This window comes from Corvus brachyrhynchos, unplaced genomic scaffold (assembly GCF_000691975.1).
Source record: "Corvus brachyrhynchos isolate BGI_N302 unplaced genomic scaffold, ASM69197v1 scaffold69, whole genome shotgun sequence".
NCBI lineage: Eukaryota > Metazoa > Chordata > Aves > Passeriformes > Corvidae > Corvus > Corvus brachyrhynchos.
In genome coordinates, this window is record NW_008240228.1 from 2,839,447 (window position 1) to 2,854,501 (window position 15,055).

Below are 15,055 nucleotides of genomic sequence, written 5' to 3' on the forward strand. Positions count from 1 at the left end.
GAGTGTGTGTTTTTAAAAGCCCATGAATGTCTGGATCTCAGCTAGCAGTGTACCATCAGCACTCTGATCAGGTTTCTCAGAGCAGTTTACAGCCGAGTAGTACCAGGGCAGGTGGAGCCCAGAACTTGAATGTGAACTGCAATCTCAAGCTCTCAGGAAGGATGACACGTAAAAAAGCACCATTGTTTCCTTAAGACTGTTCCATGTCAGCGGGAAACAGAAAAGAACCTGGGTGCACTGGGATCCCCTTAACTGGAGAGAATTTTCTTCCCTGCTTTTGTCTTTTCAAATAATATGAACCACACGGTACAATTAGGTTATTGCTGAACAGAATTTTGCAGGGCTGAACTCCACCCACCAGGAAAATGGCAGCAATTGCACTTCCCTTCAGCATCCCCATCACAGACCCACTGCACCATCACCAGGACCCAGCCCCACACAGAGACACTGAGCAGCTCAGGGAATGCTCTGTCCTGTATAATGGTCTCAGTGTCTAATGTTGATAAAATCACTGGGCATGCACAGGCTGATAAAATCACTGTTTCCTCTCACCGCAGCACACAGACCTGTTACAGAATGCTCCACATGCATGTTTGCTGTCCTTTGGAATAGTCAGGCAGCAGACACAAAACCAGGTATTTCAGTCAGCCACGCAGGCAGACTTAGGAAAAACAATTGAGCACTGCTGATGAGCTCCTTTTTAACTCCCACACACTGTTTAATTGTGAAATACCTTGGCTATTTCTGTGTTTTCCGCTACCATGAAAGTGAAGCTGATGTTGACCAGATCAGTGCCACTGCAAACACACACTATCCGTCCTTCCAACTCATTTTCTGATTTTCCAACAGCCTCAAGTGCAGTTAGTATTTTGGGATCCTGTGAAACAGAATAAAGAACTTGTTACATCTGCAACACTTCTGTTATGCAATGCACCATGGTAAAAATGCATTTTCACCTCCTTTTACATTGACACCTTTAAACATTTGCCAGTCATCTTAAATGAGTGCTTTCACTTAGAAACATTGTGTGCAAACCTGAAATAACAATATATTCTAACAGTTAGGAACATGATTGTGGGAACCCATATTTTCATCATGAAAAAGACAAATTAATCACTCCAAGCACTGGAAACAGAGGAACAGTACTAATCTCTAAATTAATTATTCCAATCCAGTTAAGTCCGTAGTTCCTGAGAGTCATGATCTCTGTGACTTCTTGGCTGTTTCTTAGCGACGTGTCACACAAGCTGCTGTCTCTGCTGCCAGAGATTTAACGGGCATATTTTTTAAAGACAGAGCTGAAGTCTGAAGCACACTGGTGTGGCTGTCAGCACGTGGAACATGGGGTTGTCTGCATCACCACATCTCATGTCCCTTCTCTGTGGGGCACAGATCTCGCTCTGTGGATTCCCAAGAGAATTTCTAAGAGACAGGTACCTACAGTCAACACAAAACCACTTAAGACATGAAAGTGGAAATGCCGAGTTCACAACAAATCTTCTAAACTGACGGCCTGGAGGAGGGAGAGCCACAAATCACTGCAGAAAAACCCACATATTCTGAAGAATACCACTGAGCAGATTTCCAAAGTTTTGGGGTTCTCCAGAACTCCTAGTTAGTACTTCTGCTGATACTCTTAAAAAAGGCCGACTGTGACCAGCTGCCCTCTCTGAGCACCTATGTGCATAAAGAGGGATGCAAACAAATCTTTTTACATTTTATGCCAATGGAGCAAGAAGATAAAATAAATTCAAACAGATAGGAACAAAATTTGGAAAATGAAACATTTTTTCCCAGATCCCTAAAACAAGTATCACAATACACTGTTACAAGATAATTAAAAACTCTTGATATGTGCTCTTAATGTCTGTTCACCTTTCACTGCATCCTGAATCCCGCAGCACGTCAGAAAGACCAGATGACTGAACCTTCCCACTGCAATCACAACAAATCACTTCAAAACCTAACATTTTAGGCTATGATTGCAAAATAAAAGTTGTGTTACTAGTTTTATTTAAAGGAATGAATGCCATCCTGCATTTCACCTTCAGTTTAAATAGTCTTTGTTGAAATGAAGAGTTTAAAGTAACTATAGAGTACCTTTGGTACAGCTCCAAAACGAACACTGTTGATCAGGGAGCATTCTAATACCTGTCCCTCCTGAAATGACAAAAAGGATATGAGGTTCAAAGGTCTGTTGAGACAGGGTTCCATTGGGAATTTCAGCAAAAATAAACAGTGAATTTTATTTGCAAACACTGGTAATAAACACTAAGCAGTATAGTTCCCCTTAGTATCAGTTAATTCCTTCTTAAATGCTTCACTTCTGTCAATTCTAAAAGAATAGGATGAAGACTAGTTTTGGAAATAAACTAACACAGTATTTTAGATCTTTGAAAACCAGAATATAAATCAAGTGCAATAATACATAATATACACTCCTGACATAATTGTAATATACCTTTCCTTCACTTTTCCAGCTCAGAAAAAACCCAAATTCATCCACTTGGAAGAGACAGTTGCTTTCAAAGACAAAAGATTCCTATAGAAAAGAAAATACAGACCATTATTTTAGTCAGTTTGACAAATATCAATTATTTATCATTTGAAAATAAAGGATTGTTCTGTTTCTTCCCAAAGACCCTCCTGCAGAATTTGCTGTTCCCAAGAAAACAGAAACAAGGGAGGCAGGCTTCTAAAAAAGAGATAATTTTTAATGATTTGTCTTATTGTTGATGCTTGAGACACTGGAATGCACATAATTAATATTTTCCTACCTCATTGCAACTATGAGGCAGTTTTATTTAATAAAAGCAGTGATTCTTACCTAATAAAAAATCTTAATGAAACGGATCTTCAAAAAAAATTACTGAAAATTAAATGCCTTCAGGTGAAAAATATATAATCTGCCAACGCCACCTTCGGGATCAAACGGCCACATTTCCTTTTAACATTCAGAATTTGGGAAGCACTTTTCTGTTGGACTATGGCAGTGTACATGCTGTGAGTGCTTTGCAGCCAGAGTATCTGACAAGCAGAGCTTGAAGGATATTGATTTGTAGAAGAAATCAGGAAAGAATGGCATTCCAAAGAGACCAGGCAAGGCAAAAAATCAGATTAGCTGAATTTAAAAAGAAATTTCCTCCACACACCTCCAGCCTCAATTAGAGCATCATAAATTAAGCTAAAATGCAGGAAAACAGTGTGCAGAATCAATCACTTCTTCAAGAAAAAGAGGATCCAGAACTTCCTGACTTCCTTAATTGAAAAGCAAGGAGCACTTGTGAGAAGAGTCCTCTGTGAGGAAACAAACCAGGCTCCCAACTGTGCCACAGAAAACCTGGAATAAACTGCAGCAACTCTCGGAGCAGGAGAGGATCATGGGATGGACAAACAGCCTGTTGCTCCACAGGGGCAGAGCAGGACCCCCTTTGTGTGGGGTTTTGGAGGGCAGCAAATTCAGCTGCAAAGGAGCAAGACCTTGGTGCCAGCTCCTCACCCCACGTGTGCCCAGGATTGCAGAGTCTCACAGAGGTGCCTGCTGAGAACAGAACAAACCGTGCCTGATACTGTCCCTGTCATGACATCCAAGGCCCAGGTGCCCACCGAGCGTCTCTGGTATCACACCGAATATTTGAGCACTAAAAACTCACTCCTGTGTCTGCCCATTCTCTGTTTCTCGTTGAAGGTGCAAGAGAATGACCGCAGGCCGTGCTCCCTCACGCAGCTCCTCACAGGCTGTTTCTGGAGCAGTGTTTGCTGAGGGAAAATACAGCTTTTCTGAACCGCCCTTCTAAGGAATTCCATGTCCACCAGTATCTACTTCATTTATCTGGCCACAAATCTGGAAATACAGGGTAAACCAACTATCCCCATCTTGGCAGGCCTCATGATAAAAAATACCTTTTACTTATATTTCAAAAGATAAGAAAATATGAATATCCCTGAAGGCACTTACCTTCAACTTATAGAGATTTTCTGTTCAAACAAGATTAAAAATAGATCCTGATAAAATTATTCTTACCAGCATATCAGTGCTGAGTATAAGGTAAACTTCTCAGCACTTTATTTCAGCTGCCTGTGTAAAATGCCCTGTTTTGCATTCCTTTAATAAATGTGGATTAAAGCACAGCTGAAAGCAGGATCATAGTGATCATATTTCAGATAGAGTGCAGATTGATTTTCTAAAGTAGATAAAACCACTCCAGATCTCAAATGATGCATTTGAATCAGAATATAAATGTTCTGTGTTCTCTTACTTTCACTTGTAATAGGCAGGTCCTCAGTTTATACATTAAAAATAAAAGAGCAATATATTCTCCCTCCCTCCATTTGATAGATAGCACAAAAAAATTCACGGATTCACTTTGTTCAATAAAGTGCTTTATGAATCTGCAAAGATGAGAGTTTTATTCACGTTACAGATATTTTGATCCAATTTTCCTTTTCTCTTCCTCAGGGCTTATTTCAAATCAGAGGGATTAAATATATTTTAAAGCTATTTCTTTTTAAAGAAAAAAAAAGCCATATAGCAATAAAGCGTGTTGGTATTGCCTCCCCACAGACATTTCTGGAGGTATTACCAGAAAAAAAATTGAAGTTTCTTTGTGTACAATGAAAGCAAAACATGAAATATTCTAGAACTTCTGCATATTTAAAAAAGAATAGCAAATGAAAGGCAACTGGCCTCTTACCTCTTCATATCTATCAAACACAGCTCCATCTTGCATAAAAGAGGGAACTGGCTTCTGCCAGTTAAATTCGTAAGGTTTTGCCATGATTACGGAAGAAAAACCTGAAATGGAACGGAAAAAGCACAGTTCAATTACTGTCCTTCAAAAGGAGTATTTCAAAGGCCAAGCAGGAAAAAGGTGACTTTTAGCTTTTCCTTTCACACAGAAGTACTAAAAAGTCACAGTGCATTTCCAAATCAAGTGTTTTCCTCCTAGGAGTACTTTAAAATGCAAAATACTTGTAAAATGTGTGTAGGGACTTAATAATTTGAAAAATACTTGCACTGTAACTTCTAGAATACAATGAGGCTGCGATTAACCCAGCTCTAGGTGACAGAATACCACAACCTGTAACACAGATAAGTGCTTCTTTTTTTGCTGGAAAACATCAGATGATACAGAGAAAGACTGCATTTTTTCTTAACATCCTAAACTGTATGCTACATAGGCAAAATACATTTTATGTTTCAAATTTCATTTATGTTAAATGATGTCCAGGGTATTTTCAGTCATATTTTATCCATACCTCGAGATATGAATAATACATATGGCAAAATTGATAGGGAAAAATACTGTTTGGAGATATAGGGCATTAAATAAAACTAGGTAGTTGTATTGTGCACTTCTGCAAGAGAACAAATGTGAACAAAATTGTTAATTTAAGATAAAACACAGAAGTCATATTTTATGGACATTACAATAAAGACAGCAAGTTATCCAGTACCTTTCCAACGTCTTCCAGTTACACTGAACTTTAGACCAGAAAATGCCCCAACTAAACACTCTGAAATATTGAAGTTCATTTCATCTGAAGTGATTGCTCCTGCTTCATAATGCCATTCAGGACACACAGTACCCTGACTATCCCTTTACACACTGGAGCAGAAAGAGTGGGACTACCCTTGGCAGCAGCAAGGCAAGATAAGCCTGAGTGCTGGATGTCAGGAAATCATCCTGCGAGATGGGATAGCCCGGGTGACAGCAGGACACTGCCACACCACTGACCTCACCCTGTCCTGCCTGTCCCAGCCCTGCCCTGACAACTGCTGATGCTCAGCCACTCCTGACTGTCCCCAGAGGCACCACACGAGTTAAGTGTGACCAGCTCAGCTCCGGATCCACTGCACCACAGGCACAAGGCCTGGAAAAATTTGTCCAAGCGAGAAGAATAAAGAGCCTACGTGAAACTCCAAGGAGAGTATGACAGCCCGGGCAATCCACGCAGACAGAAACATCTTCTTCGACTGAATTTTAAACCCAGAATGAATGCAAGTGCTTAAAAAAGTTCAAGAACTTTGTAGTGTTGCCCTCCTCTGTCTTGTTTTCATTTGCATAAAACATCTTCTAACAAGAAAAAGACTGAGAACAAAAGAACTGCTAAAAGTCACTGTCCAACACTGGCTTTAAGAACAGTTATTCTGATAATTTTCTACTGAAAAAATAACCCTACTACTTAAAAGATGCAAAGCACATTTTCATGTTAACCCATCTCCTGCCCTGTTTTGGTCATTGATACAGAAATATCAAAAGTATATATCACATTTCCAAAGCCTGAGGAATAAGATAAGTGAATTCACTCTCTACAACAATCAAAAATACAATTTGAAATTATAAATACATGTCACCATTAAGTGTTCATTCTCATTGAAAATGGGATGAAAATTCAAAATAATAGCTCTGCTTCCTAATCTAAAAAACAAAAAAGCTAAATGATATTTAAACTACTCATCTGTACCTCTTTTCTCCCAATGAAGAGATGCTTTGAATAAAACAGACCATCTATATCCAATATGTTATCAAAAGCCCCCTTTTCTTTTTGCCAGTCTTGTGCATTTGGCCCTTGCCACTCTGTAAACAAGGAATAATATCTTATTCATGAGGACTACGAGATATTTTGAGAACCTTTCAAGGAACGTCCCAAATTACTAATTTTTATTATTTTTTTTTGAAGATGCTTATAATTCTCTTGTGTCTTCCAGTTTAGATTAGCCTAGAGCTGCTTCTCCCTCATTTCATGAGGGAAGCTGGATAACAGGACAGCCACCCCACTGTAGTAGCACAAGGGGGTCACGTTCTATACGGCTCATGGACTTCACACATTAGCTCAGAATAATCACAACAAATTGGAAACTTAGGGGCTGTTCTTGGAGCAAAGGAAACTTAAAACATACACACCTGAAGTGACAACCACTACTTTTATGGCATGGTGGCTGTTCCCCTATCTATTTAAATGTCTTCTACTATCAGAATGTTCTCAAGAAGAAAAGTTCCTTCAAATACAACAGGTAGTTCATGCAGCAATAAATGCTCCCATCCCTCTGGGAAAAGCTGACACATTCTGTGCTAAAACATCAGAAATGTGGTGGCACTTTTAAGGCTGTCGAGAATACTCCTCCACAGTCCCAAGCCTATATAAATGGCTTTTAGCCTTTTATACTGGCACTGAAGCCCACACAAACCCAGATTTGAAAACCTACAAGTTCTTCAACTGCTCTGAACTCCCATGTAAAACACATCCTAATGCTTCCTCCAGCATCTGGCACTCTGAAACCTGGATGTAAAGAGTGCTTGAGCAGACACTTAACTCTCAGAAAGACTCATTACCTTAACACTACACACGTGCACTTGGTTAGCTTGGCTCAGCTCACCATCCAGTCATAGAAATACAGCTCTGTAAAATCCCTCCTTCACAGGGGTCTTCTCCTTATCTGGTACTCACACAGTCTGATGAACTTGTTACTTCATCGCTGAGACATTAAATACAAAGAGCTCCTCAGTTTCTGCGGCAACGCGCATTTTTCAAACCTTGCAGTCAGCCTGAGCCCTCCCCACTTTTCCAGCTGCCTTTCTGAAGTCAAGGGTCTGGACCAGGACACAGTAACCCAGCACCACCCCCTGTCAGAGGAACCAGGGTTACAGCCTTTCATCTTACTTGCATAACCTCGCGTTTAGCCGCAAGAAAACGCGCCCGATTGCTCGTAACTCATCAAGCAATCAACTTCTGTCTCGGGGACTCCAGCTCGTTGTTATTTACCACCTTACCAATCTCTTCTCTAGCTCTGCTCTCTCAGGTCACTTCAGTTTACAGATGAACTGAGACAGATGAAGTGTGAGGGAAAGACAGCTTGAGTACACACAGCGAGGAGCTGGAGGAATTGTAACAAACAACATTTTTAAGCTGTATGCTTTGGCAGCTGTGCAGAAGGTGAGGAAAATTCTCTCTGGCTTTAGAAAAGCTCTTTTCAGTCTCTCACATTTCTTACACTGCTCTCAAAAATCCATTTTTTCTTAACGCTGTTAGCTTTTAAGATCGCCAAAATAAAATACAAAATATTCCCCTGTGACTCTTTGGATCTCTGTTAACCTTCATTAATTTTTTAGTAGTTCGAAGAGAGTGAAAACCAAAACCAATCCCAACCAGCAAATCCTAACAAACATGACATTGTAGCATTCATATGGCTGCAAATATATGCATGCATATATCCTCACTATGATGAGAATCAAGAATTAACTCTCTTTAGAGACATTTAATAACAATGAAAAGTGTGAAGATTCAACTGGGAGACATAGAAGGTTAAGGAACTAAATTTAAAGGCAGCAAAATTTTCATTTGAAAACTTTTATGCCGCCTTTAAAAACTGAAATCAAATCTTACTGTCTTAAGACTTCTTAAAGTAAAACAACTCCTCTGAATACCATTCACAAAAGCAGAAAGAACACTCATAAATGCACCTCAGGACTTAATTAATGACTACAAGGGAGAGGCACTGTGAAGTGCAGTAGTTGAATGCCTTTTGAGGTATCTCCCTTTCTTTCAACACTGATTTATGCCTGAAGGCATGATTTGGATCACATGGAATTAACCTGGAGTATCCAAAGAGTGAGGACACAAAATTAACCATATCCAGAAGAGCATTAATGAACACAAAAGCCTTCCTCTTTTGTAAGCTTGGCTGTACTAAACTAAATCTGGGGTGTGTGACTATAAATCCTGGGTTTTTTCATTCTTTGACCAAAAGAAGGACAAGGTGTGGCTGAACAGGAGAAGGAAAGGATTCTGTTAATACGAAGGAGACAAATGTTTGGGGAAAGAGGTGATATTCTAAACTAATCCCCAGGGCTGGCTAGCGTGATGGATAGGATACTCCTTGGATCCCATAAACATCCTGTCAATGTTGAGACACTGCTGGAAAGGACAGCAGAGTTCCTTAGAGCTGATCCCCCCAGTTTCAAACACAGAAACTCATAATTTCCACAGTTCGCTTAGCCCCGAGTATCGTAACAGGACCTGTCAATTTTTTTTTTAGTAATTAGTATTTTTCCCTCTGGAATGAATCCCTATTTGCTGAGTGAGAGGTGAGGAAGTTCTGCAGTCTGTGTTTGCCATTTCACCACTTACCTCTTTGAATTACACTCCCTAAACTTGCTCCAGTTATTGTCTGTGTGGGTTTCAAGTGCAGCACCCACTCAACACTATGCTGAGTTCAGTAATCTTGCCCAGGAACATACGTTTTCCTACAGATAGAAGGAAGCAACTAAAAAACCCAAAAAACAAAGCTATTTCCCACTCTTCCCTCTCACCTTGACGTACATATAACCTTCACCACCACTCCTGTTCAGTGAACAAGATTCTTCATAACAAAGACAACCAGATCTAGATCAGCAGACCTCTCTAACTTTTGGGGTCTTTTTATGGAGTTCATCCCAGTCCAGCAAGTTTACCTGCAGAGCTGTGTACTGGCGTGAACATCCAGCTGTCCATGACTAAACAGGCACTGCAGCACAGAAATTCTTATAAAAAAGCCCCTTTCATTTTTTATTGAGGCTTTGAAGTACTTTCATATTCAAATACTACAGTAGTTTCTAGAAACCTGAAGAAAAGTCAGATCTTCATATATTTACTCCTCAATGTCAAACTCATTTGGTCATAAAGGGGACATTAACATAAGCAAAACACAGAGGCAGGGTATTTTTTAAACCTGAAACTTTGGTTTCAACACTAGAATTTAAAATTCAGACTAAGTTTTAAGAAAATAAAAGCCACTATAGTGTGAATCCTAAAAGAAACAGGGAGAGCCACACTGCTGAATTTCTGCAGTGTATATATAAAACAATTCCAAGATTTCACAGCTCTCCAGGCTTTTCCACAGTCAAAATTTGCTGGTTTGTTGGGTTTTTTCCCCTTTTTAAAAAGTGCATTTTTTCAGCAGGCTATTTTTAAACACATTATTCCCACAGCTAATGCAAGCAACTTAAAACAGTTCTCCCCAAAACAAGGTCCAGGATCAACAACAGACATACAACAGGCGCCTGAGCATGCATCGTCTAGCAGCGGTCTCAATTTCCATTTTGTCTCCTTTTCCATTTCGTTTTAATTGCTGGAATGCACTGGCATGCAGGGGCAGCTGAGGGGTTAGACCACAACAAGAAGGGGCCTGTTCTGAACCAATCTTGTGAGCATTTCCCCCAGTTCAGTGAGGCTGCCCAGTGCAGGGCTCAGAAATGAGTGTACCCGCTCCTGGTCCTGCCTTCGGGTCCCAGCTCTGCCTCAGTCACCTCCTCTAATGACAGCCTGTTTCTAAAAAGTAATTCCTAGGATAAAACACAGGACTCAAACAGCACCTCCCAGCTTCCTCACGTTTTTTTCTTTTTGTCCTAATGGCTTTCCTAGTTTGTTCATATCTAGAGTTTTCCCCCGGCTTCCTATTCATTCAAAAACATTCTCATTTTTTGACATAAGTGCTTACCACCCATCCTTTTCAGGAGAGAACATCTGCCTTTATGAGAAGTGAATGGTGTATAAAGAGATATGCTGGTTTTGTAAATAAACTTACTCTGGTAGATTTCCAACAAGACTCTGTTCTGACAGTGAGAAATACATTTAAATCAAGCCATTATGGAAAGCTTCTCAGATGATTCACTCAGGTCTAATTCCTCACAAAGTTGTAAATTACAGATACTTGTAGTCCCAAGAAAGCAAATTATTTCTCTGCTCAGCAGCAATACAGACCCACTGGAGCAGAGTTTCCCTTTTGAATGGATCCAAATGGATCACCAAAGTCATCTGGACTTGTCACACAGTGTTGATAGGATTGGGATTGGTCCTTGTGTGCCACCATTGTAAACCAACTTTATTAGTTTCACTTGCTGACTAAAATGAGCCTTCAGATAGATGCCACTTGAAATGCCTGGAAAAACAAAAGTAACTCGGCAATTTCAATACCAAAGTGTTCAAAAAAAGCTAAAATTTTACTCATTCTCAAAGAAACTCCTAAAGCACTAAGAGAATCTGTACATATTCCCAGAAAAAGGTATGACTTGAATAGTGAGCCACAACGCAGAGCTATCATAACTGGAAGTTACTAAACACTTAAGTTTATTTTTTATTAAAAAATAATAAACCATACATAGAAAACTACAAACTTCACTGAATAAGAAAGTTGGTTTTACTTTTCTTTCCTTCTGGTGATAGAAAATTTGGTGTTCACATTCTCGATTTTGTAACAGCAGAGGTGAAAGGCAAAGGGAAAGGCAGAGATCTTCCCAAGGGATTATTTCAGGAGAGAAAATACTCATAATGCTGTGAATTGTACAGAGGATTTAGCAATCGGACTCATCAAAAGACAGTAAATAACCACTGATTTTCATTTACACTTATTATTCAGTATGCATCTAACAGTACCATTTTGCTTTTGATCTGTCAAGTGAACTTCATTTTGTAACGTGAGCATGTGATGAACCATTCCCGAGAACTTTCCCTGTTTTGTCTCATTCCAATAATAAACACTAACCATATAAAACATTAAGCTGTCTAAAAATGTGGAAGAAGCTACATTTTTATCTTTAGTCAAGGAGAAGTCTTAGAGGTGTTCAGGATTTATTTAGTTTAATGTCAAGTGTCCCATTTCCTGGAACCCATCTCGTCCCCAGGTAGTAATAGAGAGCAAATTAGACTTTGATGAAAACAATGGTTTGTGTAATCATTGCCAAGATCCTTTCTGGATTGCTATAGCACATGATAGATGCATACAGTGTATCTGGATTTAACCAGCAGTGACTTTTATTAAGTTTAATTACTTCACTCTGGGCTTTCAATAGAAAGCAATGATAAAGCAAAGGCGACCTCATGGAATAATCAAACAAATGAACAAAGCAACCAACACGTAGCACTTGCAAAACATCTCAAGTATTTTCTGATTTACTGAAGCCCAGACTCTCTCTTTACAGTTTTGTAAACTCTGACACCTTGTATCATTACAGCAACGAACCTCAAAGGAATGGGATTTGGGAGATTTATTAAAAAACAAGTTTTCAATATGATCTTTGGGCAATTAATACCATACTTAATTTCTGCTGTTGTTTAATCTGCTGCTGACAGGTAACACAAGACATCTTAAGTCAGTGAGCAGAGTTTCTCACTTTTAGGTACACCTGTACAAAGTATTTGTGCAAATTATTTGAATTAAAATCATGGGCAATTTTGACACTTAGAACTTCAGTCTCTACTTTTTAGCTTCATTCTGGAGCTTTGTGCTCTAAAAGGTCTTAAGCAGAAGTGATTTCTGTATTTTAATATGATAGGAAGAGATAAATACATGTTTGTAATTAAAATTCTAGCAAGAGTTCAGGTGGGAGTACAGAAAAACAGCAAACAACCTTAAGTGAGCATCACTCCTGTTACAAATTCAAGAATTTGGGAGTCCAAGGACATAAAACAACTGCAAGATTCTAAGACCGAATTATTAGCTACAAATACCATGAAAACAAACTTCCAAACGACATTAATATCAGCAGTCTTTCCTTTTTAAGTGCAAGGAAAAGTGTTGGAAAGAACACAATATAGTACCTTAAACAAAAATAAAACAAACTACAGCTATCAGCTGCTCCGTGACCACATCCTGAGGACACAGTTGTCTGTTTCCAAACACTGACACAGACTTTGTATTAATAAAAAGCAATGAAAGGTCAAGATCATATTTTCGTAATAACTTCTAAATCCCTGCGTGTTTGAAATAATCCCTCCTATGGTCAGGTACTTTAGTTCAAACTAAACTTTATTAAAGTTTGGACATGATTTATTAGGATCTTTTTCAAAATATACAGATATATTAAAAACTAATAAGCTGTGAGGAACATAGAAGTTACTTTAAAATCTAAAATTAGGAAAGTGACATTATAATTTGCTGGGTTTTGGATGATTTCTGAGAAAACAAGAGTGACCCACACTGCTGGCTTAAAATTTCAGACAAAGCTAAGGTGATCTTTGGCAATTGTTCCAGCAGTCTAAAATGCATTAATATCAAAAAGCTGCGTTCATTATTTGACAGTTGGCAGTGTGTTAAAAATAGGTATTTGTTGAAAGTTTAAACTGATTACAAATTTCTTGGGACCTGGATAAAGCCTGTGAACTACAGTCACCATGGAAATGCACAGGGCCATTTATACTTTTAAGATTGCCATTGTGCAGTTTAACCCATGACATTGGTAAGAAGATTTTGGTATCAAAATCTTCATTACATCAGAAGATGTAAGCTGCTCAGATTCCATCTCAGCACCCACCTTCCACCCTAGAGACAGAGGGTTTCACATTCCCTTCTTTAAACTGGAGAAGGTAATATGGAATGAAAAGCAAGAAGCATAGACCTGGCATCTGCACTTGATCAGTGCATTCCTTCCTTCCTTCCTTCCTTCCTCACACCCGACAGCCTGTTTGTTTTCATCTCCCTTTATCAGCACCCCTGAATCACATCTCAGAGCTAGGGCAATGCAGGCAGGGCATTATCAGCTGGCTGGAATGGAAATTAGCCACTGTCCTTCTGCCCAGGCCAGCAGTAAATGCAAACCCTGGCTAGGAGAGATTCCTAGGTGCAGCTTTTTTTTTTCTACTCAGTTCTGTGACAGACCCAGGCTCAAGTAAGCACAGCAGCAGAGCTGTGAGCTGCCCTTGCTGAAGTGTGGCTGGAGCAGACTGCAGCTCCCCATGGAGATTTTAGTTGGCTGGTTTCATTTTATTTTTCTGCCAAGATTTCAAGTTCACATCACAGAAAAAAGTCTCCCAGTCAGTATCAGGAAAAGAAACTACATGGGGCTCACAGTGTGCACTTCAACACTCCTGTGCAAAAAACAGATCTGGGAATCAGAACGACATTTAATGGATTGGGGGAAAAAAAATAATAGCAATTGTCTGGCCTTAACACTGTTGCAGAGATTCAACTTGTCTATTCTCCTCACCCCCAGTCACTCTGCCTGTTGTATGCAAAACCAACACTCATCATCAATTGTTCAGGAAAAACACATCCCCTTTGGGGTTCGTAGGAGTCAAGGGATGCAGGTTGCAGGCGGTGGTGAGCCAGACAGCTCTGGAGTCCTGGATGGACATTTTGCTATTTCCCGTTTTCCTCTTCCTCCCTCTGAAGAATGAGGCTAGCAAGACTTGTTTTAATTACAGACTTAGTGATGCTAAGTACACCTTTCATCACCAATAACACCCAGTGCTAACTCATTAACAAGCTGGGCATTTTGCTGAAGATGAGACTGCCCCGGTTCTAAACACAGTGTATCACAACTAGGCAAGGCTAAAAATAAACTGCTGTGTGTAATTTGAAAATCCAGAATCCCTCTTTCCAGCAGGACAAATACAGACAGCCATGTTGGAGATATACTGGGTTATCACTTGTTTATATCTTTAATTTCTACAGAAGCAAGAGGAAAAGCAACTGGTTCTGAACTTTTAGTTATTACTCCTTCATTATGGTAGGTAGGTGGCAGAGTAAGCATTTCTTGCCAGTTTGTTTCAGCCACATTTCTTTTTAAATAGTTGTTGTGCCACTGCCCAGAAGCTCTGAAAACAATAAGAAAGATTGTGCAGATAATGTGGGCAAGGATAAACAAAAAATACCCGCAATCCTTGAGCTGGTCAGCTCATAGTTAACCACAAGCAGAAAATGGGAATGCATAAAAAACATGGCATCACAGTCTCTTTCACTAATCCCTGCCTCAGAGAACCTGTGCAATCTGCATATTCATTTCTACTAATCAAATATTAAAACAACTCTCTTGACATTGTGCTCTGTTTCCTGTCACAGCAGTCGCTAGCGAACTGACAGCTGTTGTCTCTTTGGGGTAAAGGGAGGCTGTGTGAGACTACTCAGAACTTTATCTGATGAAACAGTTCAGGGTGCTAATATAGTCATTATTGAGGCATTCAGCTGTTTACATACCTTAAGAACAACACCCCTAAAATGTCCCTCTGAATATTAATGTATGGCTTGTTTAAGAAATGGGGTAAAACCAGGCATGTCAGCTATTAAAGAGAGGCAGGG

At 39.5% G+C, this 15,055-nt stretch overlaps 1 protein-coding gene across 7 annotated transcripts in view; it reads right to left on the reverse strand.

Annotated features, from left to right (window-relative positions):
- The window catches only part of PLCB4 (phospholipase C beta 4), a 179,541-nt gene that overhangs the window by 80,723 nt on the left and 83,763 nt on the right, over positions 1-15,055 (reverse strand). For 5 of the 7 annotated variants that reach the window (XM_008642015.2, XM_017745246.1, XM_017745249.1 and 2 more), the window contains exons 3-6: positions 4,695-4,795; positions 2,462-2,542; positions 2,101-2,160; positions 734-877 (exon numbers count right to left, since the gene is read on the reverse strand). In XM_008642015.2, coding sequence (XP_008640237.1) covers positions 734-877; positions 2,101-2,160; positions 2,462-2,542; positions 4,695-4,778 — 369 coding nt within the window. In that variant the 5' untranslated portion in view covers positions 4,779-4,795. Of the gene's footprint in view, positions 1-733; positions 878-2,100; positions 2,161-2,461; positions 2,543-4,694; positions 4,796-7,337; positions 7,410-7,452; positions 7,550-15,055 lie in introns of those variants that run through there. The other 2 variants (XM_017745245.1, XM_008642013.2) reach the window with 2 other exon arrangements.